We start from the raw sequence: 27,436 nt of genomic DNA, 5'->3' as shown, positions 1-27,436 counted from the left end.
GAAAAAAAGTTGCACACACAAGTAGCCTCGTCAGCAGAAATGTCTGACTAGTCGATTGTTGGAACAAATCTACATCTGGTTTTGTGGAAGTGTGTGGCTTGGATAAATTTAAGGAAGAAATAGAAAAATTATTAGAGGAATTGATAGGTGATGTGAGAAGTTTTTTGGTTGATGCTGTATAATCTTGCATCATTTTCCACTACTAACACTAAAAGCAGTTGTAATTGATGGACACTGTAACTACATGAAACAGTGGGAAATTCACAGTTAAGGGAACTAAGAAAAATGTAGACAGGTATATGAGAAGAAAAAATGCCAAAGAACAGTGACTATTGTTATTTAGGAATGAGAGATGTGATAAAAATAATGAGAATATCTATTGTAATGAGATATTGTTTGGATATACAAATACAGTAGAACCCGGATAAGATTTTCCCGCATAAGAAGTTCCCCTCTGTACTAGGTTTGGTTTTTAAAGTCCCAATTTCACCTCTATATATATTGTAATGTATTATTTTCCCACGTAAGAAGTTTCCCGGGTAAAAAATTTTCCCTGCATAAAAAGCTTGTGATACAGTGTATTATTATAATGACGTTTTCCCACTTAATGTTTTTTTTTTTTTTTTTAATATAAGAATTCTTTATTTTTATATTAAACAATATAAACATTTTGGTAATCAAACAACTTAGTGCCAAGCATCATTTTAGTTCGTAGTAAATCACCGAAGTAGGTGAAATGGCATTGTTTTTGATATATCTCATATCGTGAATGCCTTCACAAGTTACCCTAATATTGCACTACTTCCAATAAGCAACGTTTCACCAATGGAGAAGACTAATGTTACTTATTCTCAGCGGATACCACCACCCAGGGGTGGTATTTGCCGAGAATCCACTGACAAAGTGTTGCTTATTTTAGGTAGTTCAATATCAGGGCAACTTTTGAAGGTATTTACAACATGGTGGTGCAAGCGCAACACCTTTGGATTTCAAAGTAATACACAATTTTTAATATTTTCATTAATTTATTGAAACGATACAAATTCTTTCTTTCAGATTTCACAATTTGTATTCTTTCAGATACAAATTGTATCTGAAACGATACAGATTCACCGATCAAGAAATGTTGGTTTGGCTGTACACATAAATCAGCCAGACTTAACTTAATTAAAATATTGCATGTATTCAAAAATTTGGTGAACAAAAAATTTATTCCCGCATGCACCACCTTGCAAAATATCCTGTCGGCGCCAATATCACAAAAATGATGCCTTGTTCAATTAGTGAATTTTCCATAGTCTTGAGTTTTTCAGTGCTAAAACCTTTTTAGTATAAACATTTTGATATAATGGAAGTGACATATTGTAATTGTTTTCATCAATATCCATAATTGGATAGCGTCGACCACGTGAAGCACAGTGAAGTATTTGCCGTTAAGTTCTGCTTTTTTTGAACAGTTCTGAATTACTTAGTGGATTGTTGCTCTGTTTTATTGTAATTGTAACTTTTTAAGGCATATTGAAACTCCAAAGTAGCTCACTTCCAACTTGTTAATTATTATTATCAATTTATTTCTCTGTTGAGGAGACACCCCAGGGACAGCTATTGGCTAGAAGGGTGTGAGTATTTGGTAATGAGTTTAATGAACAGAACATTAAGCAATTAGAAATTGTCATTGTAAATGTTTCCCATAGGTGGAGTAAAATATTGATCTCCTATGAAGTAGTACTTAAATGATCTTTAACTTATATGTGTATCTTTTCATTTTTATTTGTGTAGTTAATATTTCATACCCTTAGGTCGTTTTTCTTCCTTCCTTCCTTCCTTCCTTCCAAGGAGTTGTCCCACGTAAGAAGTTCTAAACCTAGAGTCCCTCGTAAAACTTCTTATCCGGGTTCTACTGTATGGGTTTATATTAGAATTAATTACTGTTGTAAAGACTTCTAGTTAAACATGTTGAGGTTTTTAAGTGTCCTGCTCCCTCTTCCTCCCCACCCCAACTACTATTATTACAAAGACAGTTACTATACAGATCCTTGACTGACATTTCACACCAGAATAAGGCATTACATTAATTCTGAATTTCTAAGTGTTCTTATATGTTCTGCAGTGTACTATATTGCTAATTTATATATAGGTCAGTTGGTCAAGTTACTGATTCATACAGGAGTCACTAGGTATTTGGAATTCAAGTCAGTTGAAGGCAGTTATGTGTACAAGGGAGGCAAGATCTACAAGGTTCCTGCTGATGAAAAGGAGGCCTTAGCATCAAGTATGTTTATTTAATGTGTGCTTGTTATAATAAAGAGTGAAATCTGATGTAGTTTTTAATTTCTTCAAATTTATCTTGCTTATTTTATGTGAAAAATGCTAACACTGAAGTTTTTAGATGTTTATTTACAATACCTGTTTAAAATGCAGCACAAAATAATCAAAGCAAAGAGCAGTGGGATTTGAGAGGAATTCACAACTTCCCCACACACAAAAACCTGGATTTTCTTATGATAAAACAGGCAAATTGACCCATAGAATATACAGAATTTACAGAATCTGATGCCTCAGTTACTTTCATGAAAAAAAATTTAAAAAATTGAAATTATATATTTTTTATAATACATTAAATTAAAAAAATAAAAGTATATTGTTGCCACCTTTATATACAACACAGTTTGGATATGTTATGGCATAGACTTTGTTAGGCACTGGAAGCTGTCCATAGATGTGGTAACCCAAGCTGATCACACTGATTCCACATATTCTGGATGTTCAATGGTACTGGAGCTGCAAAATGGCCTGTCCTGTAACATCCCACATATGTTCAGTTAGGATGAAATCGGGTAAGTTTGGCCTGAAGAACTCTTCAGAATGCTTGTTAAACCAGTCAAACATTGTTACAGATCTATGACATAAAGCATTCTCTTGTTGAAAAATGCCTTGCTTTCCCAGGAAGATAGTAAACATGAACAGGAGCACATGGTCAGAAATGAACCTTTATGAGTCTCTAGTTAGGCACTGATTGATAGATACCAGCATGCCCAGAGACTTTCATTCAAATATGCCCCGGACCATTTGTTTCCCTTGTCTGCCTCTATGATCCCCTTTGTCTACTGGGATTTGAGAGCTTTGTTTTAAGTATGCCACATTTGCACATGTCCATTAGTAATGGTGCAGTTGGAAATAATTTAATTGAACCAGGCAGCTTGTTTCTAGTCATCCTCAAATAGCTCTCCTCAGGTGCCTGCACTGTAGGCACATTCTTTCTTACACAGTATATTCAGTACCTGTAGAAAAATCAGCCTGAACTTCATAGAAAGGGGACAGTTTCAATTTAAATTCTAGGTTGAAGTGGGGTACTGTAAATTTTTTTTTTTTTTTTTTTTTTTAATCAGGAAAAAATATCGCCACATAGTGGCTTTACATCCCACCGTGACATGTCTGCTTCAGTGGACAGCTTGTTGGATTCTCCTCTCACTCCTTGTTTTTTAGCAATGTATGCATGGCCTGCATGGGGAGCTCTGGCTGGCAGTTAGTCAATGCTAGATTCTCTCTTGATACAAGAAACAACACACACTGATGAATATATCAGATGTAACTGTGAGGGTGGCCATGCCTGAGATACTTGTCCTTTCTACTCTGGCTTCAACAACTATTCCCATTTGATCTGTTGGGTACTCCAGCCTACTCTTTACATAGAATTCCAGTTGACTGAATACTGTAGTGCCAGGCTTTTTCCCCCATATAAATAAGACAGTGCACTATGTAGCAGTGGTAATGACAGATGTCACATGAAGTCACAGAGGAGTTTGCATTGTCCACCACACTTTAAGTTCCATGTGTGGCATCAGAGAGAAGAAAAAGATTTGGAGTTACTGAAAGAGATAAAAAAAGAATCCATTTATGACAATCTAAGTTCAGTCTCTCCTTCCTCCATTGATGAAGACAAACATTGTTTTCTGAAGGTGCAGAGTATGAGTTCTTTTATGTCCTTAAAAACTTTTCAGTAAGAATGACATTGTAACAGTTGATACCATTCATAACAGCCCTCTTGATGGAACTGCTTCATTTAAAATTTGTATTGTTTTGAGAATATTTCCACTTTACCAGAAATTTGGTCTAAAGCCTCAAAAATTAACTTCAGTTATGAATTTTCTCTTGGTGACAACTGCTTGAATACTGTCTGTCTACTGTTAATTTGTTTGTCTAAACTCCTTTCAGTCTTAAGCTCTGTCCCATTACAAATCAACTCTTATTCAGTGCTATGGACTTCAGCCTTTACAATTTCAGTGACTGGATGGATGTTGTCTCTTCAAAACATAAGAAATCAATAACTACTTCGTGTCATACTTTTATCTGTACTCAACACTTGATGGGAACTTCATCATAAGCTGCTGCACTCTTTGTGATGTGGTTATGCAGATGCCTGGGACATTGAGTGTGCAATATGTCAGCACTTAAGGCACGGCCTGGCCATAAATCCTACTGCTAACAAATAGTTGTTAGTTGTGACTACTGCAGTGCAATATTAATTTTGATCAATACAGTAAAGTATTGTCTTTTGGGGTAAATTTCCCCCCCCCCTTCCCCTCCACCCAACATTTGTTTGTGTCCCATATTTTTGCTTTCCTATATCTTTAGATGCTGTAAGACTTGTAGAAGCACTGAGTGTCTGTGGCACAGAAATCGCTACTGTTGTTTGCTTACTAAAAATACCTTTGTTTAATAATAAAATCAAACATCCCTGCTCTCCTTGAGAATAAAGAAAATGATGTTTATATGTAGTACAGTCAAATTTCCTGGACTGCAGAGAAACATTGGTAATATAATTATCTTCCTGTACAGCCAGTAAGCACAGCACATTAGCATTAGCATTAGTAGAGGCATTTGATGCAAGAAAGCAAGCTTATGCAGCATCAGCCAAAAAAAAAAAAAAAAAAAAAAAAACCACTTCTACTTCACCCCTCCGTTCGTTCAAAATACCTGTCCAGCTGAGCCTTAAACTTATTTAGGCTATCAACCTCCACGACAAGGGATGGAAGTCTGTTCCACCAACCAACCACCCGCTGGCTAAAGGCAAATTTCCGCACGTCTATCCTACATCTGTCTTTCCTCAATTTGAATTTATGCCCTCTCAGGTGATTATTCTGAGCTAGAGGAAGAATCCCATCAGCATTGAGCATGCTCAAACCATTCAAGGCTTTATACACCTCTATCAGATCACCTCGCTGGTGCCTAGTCTCCAGACACTGTAATTTGCAAAACTTAAGTGTTTCTTCTTAAGAGCACCCCTTTGTTCCATTCACTAATCTTGTTGCCCTTCTCTGTACTCGTTCCATCAGCTCTACATCCTTCTTGAAATGAGGCCTCCAGACCTGTATACAGTACTCTAGGTGTGGCCTGGCCATTGCCTTATACAAGGGAATAATCACCTCCTTATCTCTGCTGGAAAAATTCCTGTATATCATTGACAATACTCCATGAGCTACTCTTGCAGCCCGTCTGCACTGCTCAGAGAACTTCATATCTGCCTGCACAACCACCCCCAAGTCCCTTTCATTCTCTACCACTGTCAGTGTAGTACCATAGAGTTGATACGTTGCTCTGGGGTTGCTATTTCCCATGTGTAGTACTTTACATTTGTCAATGTTCAACTTCATTTGCCACCTCTCAGCCCATCTGCTCAACCTTTCCAGATCCTGTTGCAGCAGCATAGTGTCAGTAGTGTCCTTGACAACCCTGCCAACCTTTCTATCGTCTGCAAACTTGGACATTAAGCTTGATATACTATCATCAATATCATTTATAAATACAGAAAATAATAATGGACCCAACACTGAGCCCTGAGGGACTCCACTAATAACATTGGTCCACGATGAGCAGTGCCCATTGATTACCACTCTGTCTTCTCCCCCTCAACCACCCCTTTATCCATAGCAGCAATTTGCCTCCAATGTCACACTGCTCCAATTTGTGCAGCAGTCTTCCATGTGCAACAGTATCAAAAGCCTTTCTAAGATCCAAGTATATAATATCAAAGTTATTCCCTGCATCCAGTTCTTTTGTGACTGCATCATAGTATCCAATCAAATTGGTCAGGCAAGACTTCCCCTTAACAAAACCATGCTGTGTCCGAGCTATAACTGAAGTCTTGTCTAAACGATCCTGCAGTGCTTCTTTAACCAGTGCCTCCATTAATTTTCCTGGAACAGAAGTTAAGCTCACAGGTCTATAATTACTTGTGTCAGCCTTTGATCCTCCTTTGTGAATTGGGGTCACATTTGCACATTTCCAGTCTACGGGTACCTCCCCTGAGTCCAAGGAAGCTCTCATAATTATGGCTAAGGGTTTGCTTACTTCCTTTGCTGCCTCCTTTAATATAACTGGATAGATCCCATCCACCCCGGGTGCCTTTCTTGTGTTTATCTTCAACAATTTCTCCTCCACTTTACTCCCAGTTATTTCAAGATTCTGTAGCTTACTGCTAGAGTTGAATACACCTCTGGCATTCCCCTCGCTGAATAACTCCTCATGTGTGAATGTCGATGCAAAATATTCATTTAGTTTGTTAGCTGTGTTAGCTTAATTTAGTTTGTATTGCTATAGTCAAGTTGTAAGTTTTTACATGTATCTACATGTAGAAGTTTGTTAATCAGTACATTTCATTGCTGTGTGCATTTGAAGTGCATTAATTTTATCACAGTATGTGGGTGTGAAAAATAAAGTTCAGAACATCATACACACATCAAATTTTGCCACCACTTAAGGAAATATATTTCTGAAACATTGGAAATGATGTGAGAGGTTGACTTCTTATACTGTGTTTGAATGACATTGTAGATTTAAAGAAAGGAGCAAGTTTTGCAGATGGTGACCCTGCTGAAAAGACCTTTAATTGCTCTAATGTCTGAAAAAATTGAAATAGAACCACTTGCACTAGAACCTTGACAAACTTGCAGGAGCTTTAAACGTTTCACACAGAAGCCATTATATTTTCAATGATTTGACCATGTTTACAGTTAGTCAGCATGCAGTGCCTCTGATTCTTACCAACAATTAATACAACGGTCAGATAGCAATTTGTGACAATCTCAACTGCATCTGGTAACAATTAACTTTTCCTAGAGTCCACTGCTTGACTGCAACTTTTTGTTTCCTGTATGATCCACAAACAAACCATGAATAATCAATAAGTTAGTATTGGCAATGGCAAATGATGCAAGAAAGCAAGCTTATACAGCATCAGTCAACACACACACACACACACACACACACACAGAGAGAGAGAGAGAGAGAGAGAGAGAGAGAGAGAGAGAGAGAGAGAGAGAGAGAGAGAGAGAGAGAGGGGATGTGCTTCCCATTTCACCTATTCATTCCCTCCAGTGGTTTGTCTGGTTCTTCTCTAAATTTATTTAATCATGAACTTTTGCAACAATAGATGGAAGTTTGTTCCAGCAACCAACCACCTGTTGGCTAATGGCAAACTGCTGCACATCTATTCTGTAACAGTTCTTCCTCGGTTTGAATTTGTAACGCCTTGTGTGTAGTCTGAGCAAGAGGAAGAATCCCATCAGCATTGAGTTTGCTCAGTCCATTCAAAGCCTTAACACCTCAGTCAGATCACCTTGCAGGTGCCTAGTCTCCAGATGCTGCAATTTGCAGAACTGAAGCGTTCCTTGTTAAGAGCACCCCTTTTTTCCCCTTGCCAATCTTGTTGCCCTTCTCTGTACTCGTTCCAGAAGCTCCATATTCTTCCTAAAATGAAGCCTCCAGACCTATATACAGTACTCAAGGTGTGGCCTGACCATTGCCTTATACAATGGGATAATCACCTCTTTATCCCTGCTAGCAAAATTCCTGTACATTATTGACTCCATGAGCTTTCCTGGCAGCCCGTCTGCATTGCTTATAGAACTTCATATCTGACTGCATAATTATCCCCCCCCCCCAGGTCTTTTTCATTTTTTACTACCCTGGGTGTAGTACCACAGTTGATATGTTACTTTTGCATTAACTGCTACCCATATGCAGTCTCATTCACTGTAACCAAAAAAAAAAAAAAAAAATTGACAAGATAGGCCAGGTGGTAAATCTCTCTTGTGCAAATTTGTTCCTCAAGGCGTCACTGTGAATAAAGAAAGATACGTATGCAGGTGTTGCACTAGCTGTGAGAGGCTATTTGGCATGTGTCCAGAATGGTGGGCAGTCAGTGATTGAAAGTTGTTGCATCATAACATACCTGCACACTGCTCATTTTTTATGCAACGAGAGTCATGAGTACTATACCGCTGTTACCACATCCCCCGGTCTGCTATGGCAGCTTAGTTGGCATGATGCAATTTGGGAAGGTCTGGGTTCAGTTGAGTGGGTAGTTTAGATAAATTTAAAGAAGGTTTAGACAGAAGTGGAGAGATGTGTGGGTAGGGTTTTTTTTTTTTTTTTTTGGTTGATACTATATAAGCTTGTTTCCTTGTGTCATTTTCTAATACTAATAAAAATTTCAATCAACTAGAGGAATTTCTGAAGTCTTCAATTGAGTGTAAATTAGCTGATTTGAGGTGGAAGAAGCAAAATTTTATTCAGTTATTCCTATTTTTTCAACAACTTATAGATAGCTCCACTTAGCCCAACAACTTATAGATAACTCCTGAATACACAGGCTCCTACAGACCTAATAATCATTGACCACTGCAGGAGTGTCACATGGTCGCATGAGGAGGGATGCCTAGTCTCCTAATATTGCTATCCCATCTAACATGCTGGATACATGATTGTTATATTATCAGCTCTGCTTTACTCACCTGACCTTTTACCATGCAATTTATTTATTTTTTCCTTTCCTGAAAATTAAATATTTTGAAGCTGTTGTTTCTGCAGTGAACAGGAGGTTATGGATGCAAGTGAAGATGCTATCCATCTATACTGTATTTCATAAGTTGCATAGCCGACCGGGCTAGCCGGGTGGGTAAAGTGCCTGCCCGGCAACCCAAAGGTCGCGGGTTCGATTCCCGCCTCGGGCTTGGATCAAAGTACTGCAAAAAACCTTGGGAGGTGCATTATGGCCATAGAAGCCTATGCACCAACAACTACCAAAAAAAAAAAATAATAATAATAAAAAATAAAAAAATAAGTTGCATATTTACTTCAAATCTTTAATACCACTACTTATTCCAATAGTACAAGAATATCATGTTTTTTAGACATAGAGCATTGTTATGATGTCCACCATTTTCATAGTACAAGATCATTCTTCTTCATGTATGATGTGAAAACTGGTGCAGTGTTCTGAGTGTTATTGTAGCAAATGCATCCTGAATTTGTTGTTTCAGTTCATCAATAGATGCCATGCAACATTCTGCAACCTCAGCTTTGACATACCCCACAGGGCATTATCATAAGTGATCAGGTCTGGACTGTGTTGCTGGCCACAGAAGTGTCTACAAAGACCTGCAAGCCCAATAGTTAGGGAAATTTTGGTTGAGATAATTTTGAACTGCATGTGCATGATGCCCGGGTGCCCATTCCACTGAAAATAAATTTCATGGGCTATTCCATGCCTCAAGTTCTGGTATGAAGTAATTTTCCACCATGTTTTGATGGGCTGGTCAACAAGAAATGACTACTTGTTGACCAGCCCATCAAAAAAATAAGGACCACTGAGGTGGTGAGCAGATAATGCTGCCCTAACCATAACATGTGGTGGATGGTCTTGCACTTCTTCCACATAATGTGGATTGACATTATTCCAAAGTAAACGTTGTGTGGAGATGAACTGAGATAAATAGCACACTCATCACTAAACATGACCTTTGATCTTTTGGGAATGGTATCAAAATGTTGCAGAAATCTGTCATAAGATTGCTGCTGCTTTTTGTGATCTGCATCTCTGATAATTCACAAATGGTTTATAGTTTCATTTTAAGGTCATGTTTCATTGCACGAGATAATGTTTTTGGATATTTCAGCACAGATGCTGGAATGCTTTTCATTTCCAAATGATGAATTTTTGGCTATCCACTGTATTTGATGTCCAGTACTTTCTTCCAGTCTGAAATGCCTTCTTTTCCCAACTGAAGATTTGATTTGGATGGTGCTGGCTTTTCACATCTCTCTTCTAAGTATTCTTGCACTTGTTTTACTGTCTTGTTTGTGCGTATCCTCTTGTGGTACTACACTTTTAGCCTTTCTTCCACTGTAAATGGACTAGTATCTATCATATTAGCAGCAACCTCCAAGGCAGTATGCACTGATCCCACAGGAACTGATAGTTGTCGATGACTCTATTGTCAGGGAAACGGGTAACATATTGTGTAAAAGGATAGGTGCAACAGGACCAGGGTATGTCTGCCAGGGGCAAAGGTTGATGACGTAGAGCAGATATCATTTTTTAAGGGCAAAAAAGGTGATATTGTTTTACAGGTTGTCACTAATGATATTAAGAGTAGGAGACTGGCAGAATTACTTAACAAGTACAGGTCATTGTTGAAAAAAAGCCATGAATTAGAGTTGAATTTGAAAGTGTCTGCAATTCTGCCCAGACACGATAGGAGGGAGTATATGATTGAGAGCTTTGTTGATCAATTCAGCCTTGGAGATTGTTCTGCAAGGCTCAAGGAGTAGAATTTTTCTCAGCCTGGTCGGTGCTTGTTAACAGGATCCCAACCCTGTGCTTCTACAGGGTTGGGATACACTTAAATAGAAAGGGTGCAAGAATATTTGCTGATGCTATTGAGGCAGAGTTAGGTGAGTCGGAAAACTGCTAGCATGGGGGGGAGTAGCCACTGGCAGAGGTGAAAGTGATTCTTGCACTGCTTCTATTGGATTGAGCAGAAGCCTGGAAAACAAGATGCAGGGGTTTCAGATTGCTGGGAGTCATTGCAGTACAAGAAACATGGTTTGTGTTAGGGTAGCTAAGAATAGGAACAGATGCATGTATACTTGTATGTACACCAATGCTAGGAGTTTGGTAAATAAATTTGATGAATTTGAGGTGTTGGTCAAAATATCAAAGGCAGATATTGTTGAGATATCAGAGATGTGGTGTCACACAAATATAAGAACTGCAGAACTGGAATTTGGGGAGTAAAATGTGTACAGGGAGGATAGACAGGATAGAAAGGGAGGAGGGGTTATGCTATTAGTTAAGAAACACAAAATCCAAGGAAGTACATCGCTGGACAGTGCAGTGTTGAGTCAGTTTGGCGTGACATAAGCACTGGGAAATCAAAATTGAGAGTAGCAGTGGGTTATAGGCCTAATGACTCTGCTGAGTAAAAAAGCTGTACAGGGAAATACAGTAGGCCATGAAATCAGAGAGTCTTATAATGGGGGTTTAATTTCCCGGATATTGACTGGAATTTGTGGATTGGTCACTCACACACTAGCAAGGCTTTTGTGGATTTATTGGATGATTGTTTTCTACATCAGCACGTTTGGGAGGCAGTTAGAGGGAGTAATACTCTTGATCTGATTATCAGTAATTCTTTCATGCATTAAGAATTTGCAGATAAAGGAACCACTATGGGGCAGTGATCAGTGTGCTGAAGTGGGATTTACTCAAAGAGGTAACTACCATCAAGGGTAAAGTGAAGGGTTTTTGCTCGTAAAGGCAACTACGGAGGTCGGAAACAGTATTTAAATTCTATACGGTGGGACCAACTGATGATGTTACCAACAGCAAATTCAAAATGGGAAGCATTCAAAGAATTATTCTTGGAAGCTAATAGGCTTTACATACCAACTAAAAAATATTAAGATTTAGGCCTAAATGGATGTCAGATGAACTAATGAGACATGTGGCAGAGAAGAAATGCATGGGATACATAAATTAATGGGTGACATGGAAGGCTATGATAGATATAAGTTGGTCTGTAATCAAGTCACAAAGGAGGTTAGGCAGGCAAAGGCAGATTATGAGAAATCTTAGGCAAAGGATGCAAAGAAAAACATCAAAGAGTTCTTTACGTATGTAAACTCTAGAAGGAAGGGGATGAATCAGATTGGTCCACTGGATATCGCTGGTTCAACTGTTGATGATCCTGCTCAGCGGCTAACAAACTAAATGAGTATTTTGCATCTACATTCACACATGAGGTCTTATTCAGGGAGGGGATTGCCAGAGGTGAACTAAACTCCGGCAGTGAGCTAGATGATTTTGTAGTAACTGAGAGGAAAGTGGAGGAGAAATAGTTGAAGATAAACATAAGAAAGCCACCTGGGGTGGATGGGATCTATTCAGTTATGTTAAAGAAGGCAGCAAAGGAAGTAAGCAAACCCTTAGGTTTAATCATGAGAGCTTCCTTGGACTCAGAAGAGGTACCCATGGACTGGAGATGTGCAAATGTGACCCCAATTCACAAAGGAGCATCAATGGGCAACACAAGTAATTATAGACCTGTTAGTTTAACTTCTGTTCCACGGAAATTAATGGAGGCACTTGTTAAAGAAGCACTGCAGGATCATCTAGACAAGACTTCAGTTATAGCTCGGACACAGCATGGGTTTGTTAAGGGGAAGTCTTGTCTGACCAATTTGATTGGATACTATGATGTTTTCACAAAGGAACTGGATGCAGGGAATAACTTTGATATCATATATTTGGATCTTAGAAAGGATTTTGATATGTGTTGCACATGGAAGACTGCTGCACAAATTGGAGCAGTGCGGCATTGGAGGCAAATTGCTGCTATTGATAAAGGGATGGTTGAGTGGGAGAAGACAGTGGTAATCAATAGACACTGCTCTTGGTGGACTAATGTTATTAGTGGAGTCCCTCATGGTTCATTGTTGTTTTCTGTATTTATAAATGATATTGATGATGGTATATCAGGCTTAATGTTCAAGTTTGCAGACGATACGAAGGTTGGCAGGGTTGTTAATGAGACTAATGACAGTACGCTGCTGCAAAAGGATCTGGAAAAGTTGAGCAGATGGGCTGAGAGGTGCCAAATGAAGTTTAGCATTGACAAATGTAAAGTACTATATATGGGAAGCAGTAACCCCACAGTAACGTATCAACTCTGTGGTACTATGCTGACAGTGGTAGAGAATGAAAAGGATCTGGGGGTAATTTTGCATGCAGATATGAAGTTTTCTGATCACTGCAGACTGTCTGCAAGAGTAGCTCATGGTGTCTTGTTAATGATATACAGGAATTTTTCTAACAAGGATTAGGTGATGGTCAGGCCACACCTTGAGTACTGTATACAGGCCTGGAGGCCTCATTTTAAGAAGGATGTAGAGCTGTTGGAATGAGTACAGAGAAGGGAAACAAGATTAGTGAATGGAACAAAGGGTTGCTCTTACGAAGAAAGGCTTAAGTTTTGCAGATTACGGTGTTTGGAAACTGGGCACCTGTGAGGTGGTCTGATTGAGATGTATAGTCTTGAATGGTTTGAGCATGCTCAGTGCTGATGGGATTCTTCCTCTTGCTCAAACTAATCACCTGAGAGGTCATAAATTCAAATTGAGGAAAGACAGTTGTAGGATAGATGTGCGGAAGTTTGCCTTTAGCCAGCGGGTAGTTGATTGGTGGAACAGACTTCCATCTTTTGTTGTGGAAGTTGATAGCCTAAATAAATTTAAGGCTGAGCTGGACAGGTATTTGGAATGAACGGAGGGGTGAAATCGGAGCTTTTTTTTTTTTTTGGCGGATGCTGCATAAGCTTGATTTCTTGCACCGTATACCTCTTTGGCACTAATGATATTAAGAGTAGGAGACTGGCAGAATTACTTAACAAGTACAGGTCAGTGTTGAAAAAAAAAAGCCATGAATTAGGTTGAATTTGAAAGTATCTGCAATTCTGCCCAGACACGATAGGAGGGAGTATATGATTCAGAGCTTTGTCGATCAATTCGGCTATTTCATGTAATAGCTAATGCTATTACATGAAACAAGCAAAAAGAAACGACAGATTTTCATCAGATCTTGAATAGGCAGGAAAACAATGTCTTGCAACTTAGGGAACACCCTCAAGGTACCTTAAAAGTGATTGTATCTAGGCTTAGTCATGTTTTAACATGTTCAGTGCCTTTACACACAAGTGTAAAATGGCACTTAGGAGTGGTATGCCACAGTGTGTGCATCTGAGTCAAAATGCACCCGGGCACTGTGCCATAATGCATACCAGCAGTCATTCTTAAGCAATTCTTAAGTCATTCTTAAGCAATCAATAAATGTACCTGAAAAGGTACATGAAATTAACTACTCAATATTGGTACACTGAATGCTTTGCAGTAATGCTTGGCTTTTGTTTATAGACTTGGCACACTGAAAATATATTCCGGTTTAATTTACCTTCTACTGGACCAAATTTAATGAAATTTTGCACGGAACTTCATCTTAGTTCTGTAATAGAGGAAAAACTTTCAAACCCCTGAAAATTGCAGTAGTATTTTTTTTTTTTTTTTTCCAGGATAGTGGAAATTATGAACATGTGATCAAGGAAATTTTCACGCGTAATAAACTGGATAATGTGGACTTAAGAGCATATCGCTGGAAAGCTAAGGAATTTAGAAACAGAAATATTAAAGTTTTAAGATGCAAAAAAAAAACTTTTGGAAACTGGGAAATGCATCTGGTTTCAAGTCACCTGGTGTTTTCAGATTGAATGTAATTTTTTTTCTTTGCAGTTAAACTGAGGCTAGAAAAGAATTCTGCACATTTATGAAAACATTCTTCAACTTTCACGTGTCATCATATCTTTCGATAAATACTACATGTAATGGAACAACTATAGATGGTGTATTTAGTCATGAACTAAAATAAAATCTCTTCAGTGCAAAAATTATATATCCTACTTTAATCATCACAGACCAGTACTTTCAATAACCGATATGTAATTATTGTTAATAAAATAAAAACATTGTTATATTATTATCCATGAATTTTATTAATATCTGAAAATTAAAATGTTTTTAATGCCTACCTATGACTCTTAAATGTAAAACACATTAAATATGCTAGCGGCAGGACATATTATTTGCCTGGTACAGAATTTTTATTTGTTTTTTGCTTGTGTTGATGTTAGTTTATGTACATAATGTTTTTTATGAAATTAATTTTTTCTGATTTACAGTTCAGCACAAAAGTGTTCACTTTTAGCACCAAATTTCAAACTTTTAATTTTCAACCATTGTGTATGAACTTTTAGAATGCTGTGGACATTGGAAAGTTTTTTTTTTTTTTTTCTCAACATTCCAAAAATTATGGCACATTGAACAGGTTCTTTCACATTTAGATGGCAATGAAAGTGTTAACTTGCAAGTCTGTAAGTGTTTTGGCTGTATCGCATATAAGGCCATGGACATTACTTTTGGGTTGTTATATTCTAGCTGATATTTTAAAAAAATATCATTAATGGACAATGTGAAACTCAATTGTTTGTGGTCACACTAATGGCTTGTGCACTGTGTTACTCTGCCATCCACAAGCATTATTTATCTAAATATCTTCACATATTAGCCTTGTTAAAAACATTCAGTCTTCTTGCTAGCAACACTTAGAATCATCATAATTTATGAATTTTGTAAATTTTATAATATTTAGTGTATCTCTTTAAGTGTGACAATTTATAATTGTTTTCATGTAAATTTAACACTGTCCTGTAAAAGTTAATAACATTACAGTTGCATAACAAGCATTCAGTGGAATACAGAATTAATGAAGTAATTTAATTTGAAAACTTGCAGTTCAATGAAATTTGAAAAAATGGCACATTTGAACTTTCCTTGTTTTTTCCTTAAATAGATTTGATGGGAATGTTTGAGAAGCGACGTTTCAGAAATTTCTTAGTATATGTGCAGGAATTTACATCAGATGATCCAAAAACTTGGAAGGATGTTGATCCTGGTCACATGACAACTGCAGAACTGTATGAAAAATTTGGACTAGATAAAGACACTGCAGATTTCACAGGTCATGCTCTTGCACTGTACAGGGATGATGAGTAAGTATGCTTTTGAATGGTATAGACACATTTAATGAATCTATCCTCTCCTTAAATATGCCACAGACTTATAGGATAAAACATTTTATGTTAGTGAATAATATAATATCAAAAAAAAATACTTTCCAGAGTGTAATTCCTTTTAGAAAAAGTATTTGCATTCCATCATCTAATCCAAAACTGTCATTGTTTATTAACCAAGTTAACCTGTAGTACAGAGAAGAGATATATCATGGCCTTAATGGAAGCTATAACCTGTGCTATTTGAAATACAGCATATCTTGAACCTATAGCCAATATATAATTTCTCTACAATAATCTGACACTGAGTTTATACCATCAGCAGGTATTGCTGTGTAATTTGTGTTCAGAATGGAAAGTTCAGGATTTTGCATGGCCTTTGAGGTGTCTGGCAAAAACATCCAGTACAAGCATTGGCAGCTCCTCCGGGTATGCAAGATTAACCTGGCGCATGAGCTTATTTCCATTTGCTCAACCAAAAAAATAAATAAAAGGAAATTTTACATTAAAAATATATATCTAATTATGTTTACATCTTGTTTGATTGCACAAGGTGTGATGATGCTTACCAGCTATTTGGGTTGGGGAATATCTCCTTCAGAGTAGTGTCATCTACACTATACACTAATTCCAACACTTCTGGATGCATTCGAGGCTTTGTTTGCTGATAGTTCTTGTGTCACATTTGAATAATTTCCTCAGCTGTTGCAAAACTGTAACATCTCAAGGGAACTTTAAGCTTGGAGAGAGAGATCACAGAGAGCTAAATCTGGTGATTATGGCAGATGAGAGACCACGGTAATGGAGTTCTTTGAAAGAAATTCTTGGATGTGCCTTCCTATTATTAGAACTTTATTCGTATCCTGTTAATGAGGATACGGTGTGTAATTAAAGCCAAAGGTGGGCCAATCCACTATTAAATATTGTCATTAAAAGAATCTTTTTAACATGCTTGTGTCTGGTTACTTTTGGCAGTGCAGCCAATTGCTTCCTAGTTATGTAATTAGTTGCGTAATTAAGAAGATTAAAAATATTCTGTGTATACTCTGGTACAACTACCTAGATGGAATTACAGCCAATCTTTAATCAGCAAGTAACTTGTTGGTTAAGGATTAGTGATTATAACTCCATCCATTTTACACATGCCAAGGAATTTGTGCGGGACCTAACAAGAGGTCCCTCAACATAATTAGCATTAGTGGAGGCATATGATGCAAGAAAGCATGCTTATACAGCATCAGCAAAAAAAAAAAAAAAAAAAACTCATTTCACCCATCCGTTTTCTTCAAAAGTTTGTCTAGTTCTTCCTTGAATTTATTTAAGCAATCAACTACCCGCTGGCTAAAGGCAAACTTCAGCACATCTATTCTGCAACTGTCTTTCCTCAATTAGAATTTATGCCCCCTCAGGTGCATAATCTGAGCAAGAGAAAGAATTCCATCAGTGTTGAGCTTGCTGAAACCAATCAAAGCCTTATGCACCTCAATCAGATTTCCTCGCAGGTGCCTAATCTCCAGATGCTGCAACTTGCAGAACTTAAGCCTTTCTTGGTAAGTGCAACCATTTGTTCCCCTCCCCAATCTCATTCCCTTTCTCTGTACTCATTCCAGCAGCTCTATATCCTTTCTAAAATGAGGCCTCCAGACCTGTTTGCAGTACTGAAGTTGTGGCCTGACCATTGCCTTATCAAAGGATACACACCTTATCCCTTCTAGCAAAATTCATGTACAGTCTGGCCTTATGGGAAAATAGGGTTAGGTGCTGAGCACTCAAGACTGAACAGACATAACAAAAACATTATCATACATGCACAATCATAATAAAATACGTATTTTATTATGATTTTTTTAAGTGATAAAATATTGCTAATGCTTTTGATTTTATCATATGCAAACTTGTTCCTGATCTCTTCTTTGTCTTGATCTAGTGGATTTTGTTACACCTTGAGTAGTTCCTGCTATAAAAGTTGCTCTTATTTTCTCTGCATTCTTTCCAATTGTTGTCAGCATTGCCTCCTTTAGGCCTGTAGCGCACACAATATCACATGTTCTTTCATTCCACTCGTAGCGTTTCACAATTTTGTATTTTTTGAAAATATTTTCTTTTTCTCTCTGAACCTGCAGTATCTTCCAGCATGCTTCCTCTTCCCACTTTTTTCAAGTATTTCATTCATTTTTAGGGAATAAAGCACAATTATGGTATAAAAAGAATAAAAATGAGGAGGTGTGCTTGATACTTACAAAAAAGCAGTGCACGTGTAGCAAATGAGTAAACATGACATTAAGTTTTGCAGTCAGCTGAGGTGATTCTGCCATTTCTTGTAAACACAAAAGCCGAATCGTGCACTATCAAATTCAGTTCATGTTATTTGTGACATTTTACCCCTATTTATAAATCATGTATATCACTGACAAGACCCCATGAGCTGTCCTGGCAGCCTGTCTTGCTCAGAGAACTTCATATCTGATTGCACAATTACCGCCAGGTCTTTCATTTTCCACTACCCTGAGTGTAGTACCACAAGGTACGTTGCTCTGGAGTTACTGCTACCCACATGCAGTATTTTGCATTTGTTAATGTTAAACTTCAGTTGCCACCTCTCAACCCATCTGCCCAACTTTTCTGGATCCAGCTGCAGTAGCGTACTGTCATTAACAACCCTGCAAGTATATTATCATCAGCAGACTTGGCCATTAAGCCTGATATACCTTCATCAGTATCATTCATAAATACAGAAAACAACAATGGGCCTAACACCAAACCCCGGGAGACCCACACTAATAACATTAGTCCACGAAGAGCATTTCCCATTGATTACCACTCTGTCTTCTCCTGCTCAGCCCTCTCTTTATCCATAGCAGCATCTTGGCCTTGATGCCATACTGTTCCAATTTGCACAGCAATCTTTTATGTGCAACAGTATCAAAAGCTTTCCTGAAATCCAACTATATGATGTCAGAATTAATTTTTACATCCAGTTCCTTTGTGACCACGTCATAGTATCCAATCAAATTGGTCAGACAAGACTTCCCCTTAACAAACCCATGATGTGTCTGAACTATAACTGCAGTCTTGTCTAGATGATCCTGCAATGCTTCTTGAACCAGTGACTCCATTATTTTCCCCAGAACAGAAGTTAAATTAACAGGTCTGTAATTACTCATGTTGCCCTTTGATCTCTCCTTTGTGAATTGGGGATACATTTGCACATCTCCAGTCCATGGGGACCTCCCCTGAGTCCAGGGCTTCTGTCATAATTATGGCTAAGAGTTGCTTACTTCCTTTGCTGCCTCCTTTAATATAACTGGATAGATCTACCTCCAGGTGCCTTTCCTGTTGCCCAACAATTTCTCTTCCACTTCTCTCATTTATTACAAAATCATTTAGTTTTCTGTTAGAGTTCAATAAACTTCTGGCATTCCCTTCCCTAAATAACTTCTCATGTGTGAATGTAGGATACAAAATACTCATTCAGTTTTCCAGCTACCTGAGCAAGATCAACAGCTGAACCATTGATATCAAGTGGACCAATATGATTTATCCTTCTGGATGCATCTTCTTTACTTAGATACCTAAGTAAAGAAGTCTTTGCTGTCCCTATCCACATCCTTTGCCAAAGATTTCTTGTAATCAGCCTTTGCTTGCCTAACCTCCTATGTGACTTGATTACAGACTAGCTTATATCTACCATAGTGTTCTGTGTCCCCTGATAATATATATATATATACCCCATGCATCTTTCTTCTCTCTACGAGTCTTATTAGTTCTTATGATGTTCATTTAGGCTGAAAATTTTAACAGTATTTCTTAATTGGAACAAAATGCCTAGTAGTCTTCACAATTATCTCTTTGAATGCTTCCCATTTAGAATTTGCTGTTGGTAATATCATCAGTTGGTCCCACAGTATGGAATTTAAGAATCTTAGACCACTGTAGTCACCTTTACGAAAACAAAAACCCTTTCCTCTTTACCCTTGATGGTAGTTACATCTTTAAGTAAATCCCACATCAGTACACAGTGATCACTGCCACTTGGTGGTTCCTTAATCTGCTGATTCTTAATGCATGAATATTCACTTGCTCATAATCAAATCAAGAGTATTACTCTGTTGGTTGCCTCTCGAACATGCTGCTGTAGAAAACAATAATCGAATAAATCCACAAAAGTCTTGCTAGTGTTGCGAGTGACCAATCCACTAGTTCCAGTCAATATTTGGGAAGTTAAAATCCCCCATTATTAGACATTCTGATTTACTAGTCCACTCTATTTACCTATACAGTTTGTCATACTTATCAGAATCATTAGGTCTATAATACACTCCTACTCTCATTTTTGCTTTCCCATTGCTTATATTGCACCAAACTGACTCAACATTGCACTGTCCACCAATGTCAACTGGATGCACTGCCTTAGATTTTGTGTTACTTAACTAATGGCATAACCCCATTCTCCCTTCCTATCCTTTCTGTACACCTTGTACTCCCCAAATTCCAATTCTGCATTCCTTATATCTGTGTGACACCACGTCTGTGATATCCTAATAATATCCACCTTCAATGTCTTGACCAGCAGCACTTCAAATTCATCAAATTTATTAACTCCTTGCATTGATTTACATCAGGCCTGGGCAAACTTTTTGGCTGAAGGGCCACATTAGAAATTCACAAAGAAGGCCGGGCCGCACGTAAATTCCTATTTTTAGATATACATATATTATTTGTTATCATGAAGAAGAAATACAACAAAAAATTATTCTCTAACAACCAAGAATTTAATGAGATGAATGGAACTGTTTTACATCTTTTACATAAAAAAATTATTCTCTAACAACCAAGAATTTAATGAGATGAATGGAACTGTTTTACATCTTTTACCATTTTTTTAATTTCGGGTGTTAATTTTGTAGTTGAGATTCTTAAAACTGCTTGTAAATGTTCATCGGTGATGCTTGATCGTAAACAATTTTTATTTAGATTCATGATGGAAAATGTTTGTTCACATATGTAAGTTGATCCAAAAATAACCAACATTTTTCGGGCAAAATCTTTAAGTTCGTCGAATTTGTCCGAATTAAGAGTATTGTAAAATTTACAGATTTCCTCACGACGGTGCAATTCTCTCAGATCGGTATCACACTGCAGATCTATAATCTGAAGCTGTAGTTCACTCGGTGCACTATCAATTTCTATTGAAAATGGGTCGCGCACTATTGCCAAACTTGTCTCAATTTTTCGGAAGTCGCCAAATCTTCGTGAAAAGTCGTCATTCAAAGCGCTGATAATTTCACAATATTTTTCAAATTTATTTTCTGGAATCTTCAGCAACTTCATGGTTGGAAAGTGGTCTACCTTGTTAATTAATAAATGTCGAAGGAACAACTGGAGTTTTAATTGAAATCCATTCAAACTTTTTACCATATCATGGGCGTATAAATTTTTCCCTTGTAACACGGTGTTGAAAGTATTTAAGTGTGTCACGATGTCCAGGGTAAACGCAAAATCACAAATCCAGTTATTATCAGTTAATTCGGGAAAGTCCATAATATTTTTCAGTTTTAAAAATAAAATGATGTCATCTTTAAGATCCCATACTCGCCGAAGAACTTTTCCTAAGCTAAGCCATCGAATTTGGCTATGATAAGGAATATCTGTGTACTCGGATTCAATATCTTGAAGAAAAAATTGTCTGTGTTTCAGGCCCCTCGATCGTATTAAATTTACTAGTTTAATAATACAAGATGTGACATGTTCAACTTTTAACACATTTTTACATAATACTTGTTGATGTATAATACAATGAATTGTAATTAAATTATAATCAGGATAATTTTCACAAATTTTATCCTGAATTTTCTTTAACGCTCCAACATTTTTACCTGTCAAACTTGGTGCTCCGTCAGTTGTTACGCTTACCATTTTGTTCCATTGTAGATTATATCTTGTTAAGCATTTTTCAACTTTTTCAAATATATTGCTCCCGTTGTTTGGTCTTTAAGAGATTCCATCGAAAGAAGCTCTTCAATAATTTCAAAATTAGAGGTACATCCACGTATGAAAATTAATAACTGCGCAGTATTCTTTTGGTCGTTACTTTCGTCGAGAGCTATCGAGTACCATGTTATGGATTCTAATACTGATAATAATTGTTCATTCAAATTTGTATCGATACATTCAATTCTTCTTACTATGGTTCGCCGAGATAAACTTATATTCTCAAATTTGTGTTTAATGTCAGGACATATAATTCCACAAGCTTCAGTCATACATTCTTTAATATAGTCTCCATCAGAAAAAGGCTTGTTGCTTTTTGCAATTATATGAGAAATAACAAAACTTGCCTCTACAGTAGCTTCTTGTTCCTTAGTTACCCGCGTAAACACATTTTGTTGTCTAGATAAATTTTGAATCAATCCATCAGCAGTTTTCTTTCTCGCTTCCGGAGTTAAATTGGCACCATATTCGGAATGTTTAGTAGTGAAATGTCTTTTAATGTTGTACTCTTTCAACACTGAGACACTCTCCCGGCAGATGAGACAAATAGGCTTATTATTTATGTTAGCAAAAAAATATTTTGTGCTCCACTCTTCATTGAAGACACGATGCTCTTGTTGAATTTTTCGTTTTTTATTCATTTTTAAAAGGACGTAAATATTTTTATCGCTACTGGCACCAAAGATGATAACCGAAGATAACGCAAAAAACTAACTGCGGGATGACCGTCAGAGAAAACAGACTGGAACTGAGGGCAGTCAGCAGTTCTATCCTATTACTCCGCCACCTCAGCAAAGCTGTTGTCGTCATCACCAGTTGTCTGTTACTGTAGTTTCGCGCGGTTAGTTTATAATCGCAAATTATATTGTTATAAAAGGGCCCGTTGGAATTGGGACAGCATGCCGTTTAATCGGGGCAGGAGACCCCAGCACTGGAGATTACCCTACGATTGTCTCCGACGGTACCACATGGTTTGGTCGAAATTCTGGAGGTCACAACCATAAAACAATAAAAACAATTAGCAGTCACCTGTGTATTGGGCTTTTCTGTTAGTGAAATCTATCATAAACGGACAGTAAACTCGATCTTATTGAATTTGCGATAATAACGACAGCTGGAATTCTGTGGGTTATTATGGTAAAATGTGTTTACACTTCCATGAAATCTTCAATCATATAAAAAAATTAATTTTCAGATCTTCTCTTCATTCCTATTTTTAAATCTTTGTAACTCGTTACTCCGTTCTCACTTGCGCGTATCCTGTTACTTGCAATTTGTGTGTGCTGTGTTCTTTGTTATTGATTGCTTATCTTTTTACTGTTTTAAATTTTAACCCCCACCCACAAATGTCAGTGAACAGAAATGTCAACTATGTAGTTAGTATGTACATATTACAGTACGTATTAATTCTTCCGATTATCACGTATATTCTTCCGATTTTCACGTATCATTTAATTTTTTAATTAGTAAGGTAATAAAGGGTAAATTTGTGCTGTTTAATATAACTTTACTTTTATAACCTGTGGATAATATTCCTCCTATTTTCGCTAATTAGAATCGCTGTTTAATAGAATTAAAATTCAATTCACAAACGTGATCACAATGACCAGCGCTTACTGCACATTGTAATAGTGAACGGTACTTTACATGCTACCTATCAAATCACATTACGATGCTGACTCCATCGTAATGTGATTTGATTGTACAGTGAAACAATTGTAAAGGGGGAGTACATTGCATTTTTAACTATTTACGTGAAACTTCGGATAATTGGGGCAGCCGCTTAATCAAGCCAAAATGCACTAGTCCCGATGTGTCCCAAATAACCGGAATGGACTATACAAATTTATTTTTCAAAAAGGCGTCGCAAAGGGCATAAAATAAGTAAACTTTTTTCGAAAATACAATTAAAGCTCGCGGGCCGCACACAAATGTACGGCGGGCCGCATGCGGCCCGCGGGCCATAGTTTGCCCGGGCCTGATTTACATGCAAGTATACATGCACCTGTTCTTATTGTTAGCTACCCTAACACAGCCCATGTATTTACTTGTTCCACAATGACTCCCAGCAGTCTCTGAAATCCCCAGCAGCTTGTTTTCCAGGCTACTGCTCATTCTAGTAGAAGCATTGCAAAAAATCATTTTCGCTTCTCCCAGCAGCTACTGTTTATCTGTTAGTCAGTGTATCCCCCACAAGCTAGCAGTTTTCCGACCCACCCAACATTGCCTCAATAGCATCCAAATATTCTTGCACATTTCTATTATAGTGTATCCCATCCCTGTAGATGCAGTCTTTCCTTTTAACAAGCACATAGCACACTGAGAAAAACTCTACCCCATGCACAATCTCACCAGGACCAAATTGATTAACAAGACTCATCATATACTCCCTATCGTGTCTGGGCAGAATTGTAGACACTTTCAAATTCAATCCTAATTTGTGACTTTTTTTCAACATTGCCCTGTACTTGTTAAGTAAATGTGCAGATCTCCTCTTATGTAATTTGTTCCAACATGTACATCACCTTTTATACCCTTAAAAGATGGTATCTGCCCTACAACAACATCAATTTTTGCCCCCGGCCGACATACCCTGGTCCACCTATCCTATAATAACTCTTGTTCATTCATTGTTGGTTATAAGTTTGAAACTTATAACTATTTACCTTAGACATGCAGTTTTATTTGAGCATTTTGGAAATGTTATTTATTTGGAATTATAGGCGTAAAGGTCCTGTCAAGTTTTGCGTAACCATTCCTGTTTTTATTTTTGACTTCCACTTCATGTTGCTATTTCCAGGTTCAGCCTAGTGTAAGTAAATAAGTTACTCATCCATTATTTGATGTGTGTGTATTACAGAAATTAAATACCTGTGCTTATGTTTAATTATTATATGTATTTTTTCTTTATTATTATAATTGTTAATTTAACATGGTTTCTTGTATTAATTATTGTTATCTCTAGTGTTTATTTCACTCTTTGCTCATGGATAAGTTTGGATTTTTATATGCATTTCGAAGTGAAAATGGAAGTAACAAATAGTTTTGTTTATATGTTGATTGTAATGTCCCCCCCCCCCCATTAGAATTAATAAAACTTCTGTTTCATTAAAAAATGAGATGTAAAAAAATTCTAAATACCTCTCTTTTTAGTAAGTATATACAATCATACATAATAAATGGCATAATACTTACTTGAACTTTTTAACTTAGTTTGTATGCATTGAACTGTAAAGATGGGTAAAAACAAAACTTACTATTCTTGTTATGTACGAGAAATTCTATTGAATTTCTCCACAGCACAGTTATCTTTCTCATGTTGATAAAATAAATTAATGCATTAACTGGCTATTTACAAATGTATACAATATCAAAACTAAATGAATATCAGCATTTTAAATGAAGATTATGAAAATTATGCATAGTGTTAATAAGAGTATCTGAAAAAATTTCTCTTGATTAATTAATACTTGATATGTTCTAAACTTGTATTGATACTTAAACCCAATTTAAGCTGAAATAGACAGTTTGATCCGTTAAACTTCAAATTAGCTAGGTTTTACTGTATTTAGAAAATATGTCACCAAATTGATCAATAGTTTTGCAAAAGCAAATCTGTAAAATAGCATATCTAGGTAAGTGTTTTTGCTTTTATTAATCATTTAAATAAAAAAAAAAAATTATGTACATTATTATTAGGGCAGAATTTATGCCTTTATAAATAAGTAGGGTTATAAATTCTACTTACCATTAAAAGGTGGGGGGATACAATTACAGGTTAGAATACAGACCAAACACTCTTGACATTAGATATATACTTACAGAAAATTTAGTATTGATTAATGTGAACAGCAGAAGATTAATTCATTAAAAAAACTTCACTTTTTTTTTCAAGTGAAGTAATGAAATCCAAATCATAATAAACAATGAATGTAGGTACTAGTTTGAGTTTATCTGATTGAGGTGTATAAAGCCTTGAATGGTTTGAGCATGCTCAGTGCGAATGGGATTCTTCCTCTTGCTAAGAATAATCGCCTGAGAGGGCATAAATTCAAATTGAGGAAAGATGGTAGGATAGATGTGCGGAAGTTTGCCTTTAGCCAGCGGGTGATACTATATAAGCTTGCTTTCTTGTGCCTTTGCTAATGCTATCTTATGGATAGTAAATATAACTATATTTTTATACCAAATAGAGCCTCTGAAAAATGTATTCCTGCTTATGATTCTGAAAATGCCAAATCTACCACTGTGCAAAGATAACATCATTATTAGAATATGGATTATTTGTTAACTGAGATTTTAGGTTTGTACATCCAAAAATATTTTAATACAAAATAGTTTTTAGGTTTGTTTTCTGCTGTCCATTAGGGTGGGTACTAGTGCTTTAATAATCCCTCCACCACTCACAACGTTACTGCTTCCCTCGCTTGGTCACTGGTTGTCACCGCTCCTGCCTCCACGTGGCAGGGTCGGTAACCTGGGAGAAGGAATTCCCTCCTCCAGGGCTAAAAGGAACAACGATGGATTGTGCTAGAGCCCACGGGCTCCAGACCTGTGAACTCTGATTCAGAGCATGACTTGAATCGTCCAAAGAGACTACGGACAGAAAAACAAACTACAGACATGCCAGCCTCATAATGCATTCCTTATCCACACAACCTGTTGGCAAGCTATCGCCTTTTCTAATACAGAAATGTTTAGAATCGGCTGTTGGATCTCCCAAAATGGTTAAACATCTCCAATCTGAAGACCTTCTAATTGAAGATTCTAAGCCAAGTCACTCAGAAAAATTGTTAAAATTAACAACTTTTAACAGTATTCCTGTGTCAACAGCCCATAGCACTCTGAACACCTCTAAAGGAGTTATCAGCGAATGGGACTTACTAAATGTGTCTGAGGAAGAGATCATTCAAGAGCTTAGCGAACAAAAAGTGACTCGTGCACGGAGAATTATGACAAAAAAAAAGATGGCAACCTATTGCCAACCAGGTCCATTATTTCGACATTCAGTACTCCGAATCTCCCATCTTCTGTAAAAGCAAGTTACTTAAACTGCAAGATCCGACCTTACATCCTGAATCCCATTCACTGCTTTCAGTGCCAGAAGTACAGCCATTCTCAGATGGCATGCCGAGGTGATACTGTGTTCCCTATTTGTGGCTCCAAAAAGACTGTACAGCTTCCACTCCCACTTGCCCAAACTGTAAAGGAAGCCATCCTGCATTTTCTCAAGCATGTTACCTTTGGAAAACAGGGGAAAAAATCCAGAAGTATAAAGTGGAGCATAAAGTCACATACCCTGAAGCAAGAAAGCAAATAATGCTAACCATGCCTGGCCGATCATATGCATCGGTCACCAAAAGCAGCCGCTCGGCTGCAACCCAAACAGATGTCTCCATCGAACCAAATATTTCCTTTTCTACCTGGGCCAAAACTGTGCTAACTTACAATAAGAAAACTACAGTCAATGAGACCAGCAACAC

General features: G+C 37.2%; 1 protein-coding gene across 1 annotated transcript in view; it reads left to right on the top strand.

Annotated features, from left to right (window-relative positions):
- Gdi (GDP dissociation inhibitor) overlaps positions 1 to 27,436 on the top strand; it is a 143,500-nt gene that overhangs the window by 78,717 nt on the left and 37,347 nt on the right. Inside the window, exons 3-4 of the mRNA XM_090369680.1 lie at positions 2,138 to 2,272; positions 15,743 to 15,941. Coding sequence (XP_090225806.1) covers positions 2,138 to 2,272; positions 15,743 to 15,941 — 334 coding nt within the window. The remainder of the gene's footprint in view (positions 1 to 2,137; positions 2,273 to 15,742; positions 15,942 to 27,436) is intronic.

The sequence above is a fragment of the Mastigoproctus giganteus genome, chromosome 3 (genome assembly GCF_048544385.1).
Source record: "Mastigoproctus giganteus isolate SK-2022 chromosome 3, ASM4854438v1, whole genome shotgun sequence".
Lineage (NCBI taxonomy): Eukaryota > Metazoa > Arthropoda > Arachnida > Uropygi > Thelyphonidae > Mastigoproctus > Mastigoproctus giganteus.
The sequence above is the reverse complement of the archived record's forward strand: the minus strand, read 5'-3'. Positions and strand labels throughout refer to the sequence as shown.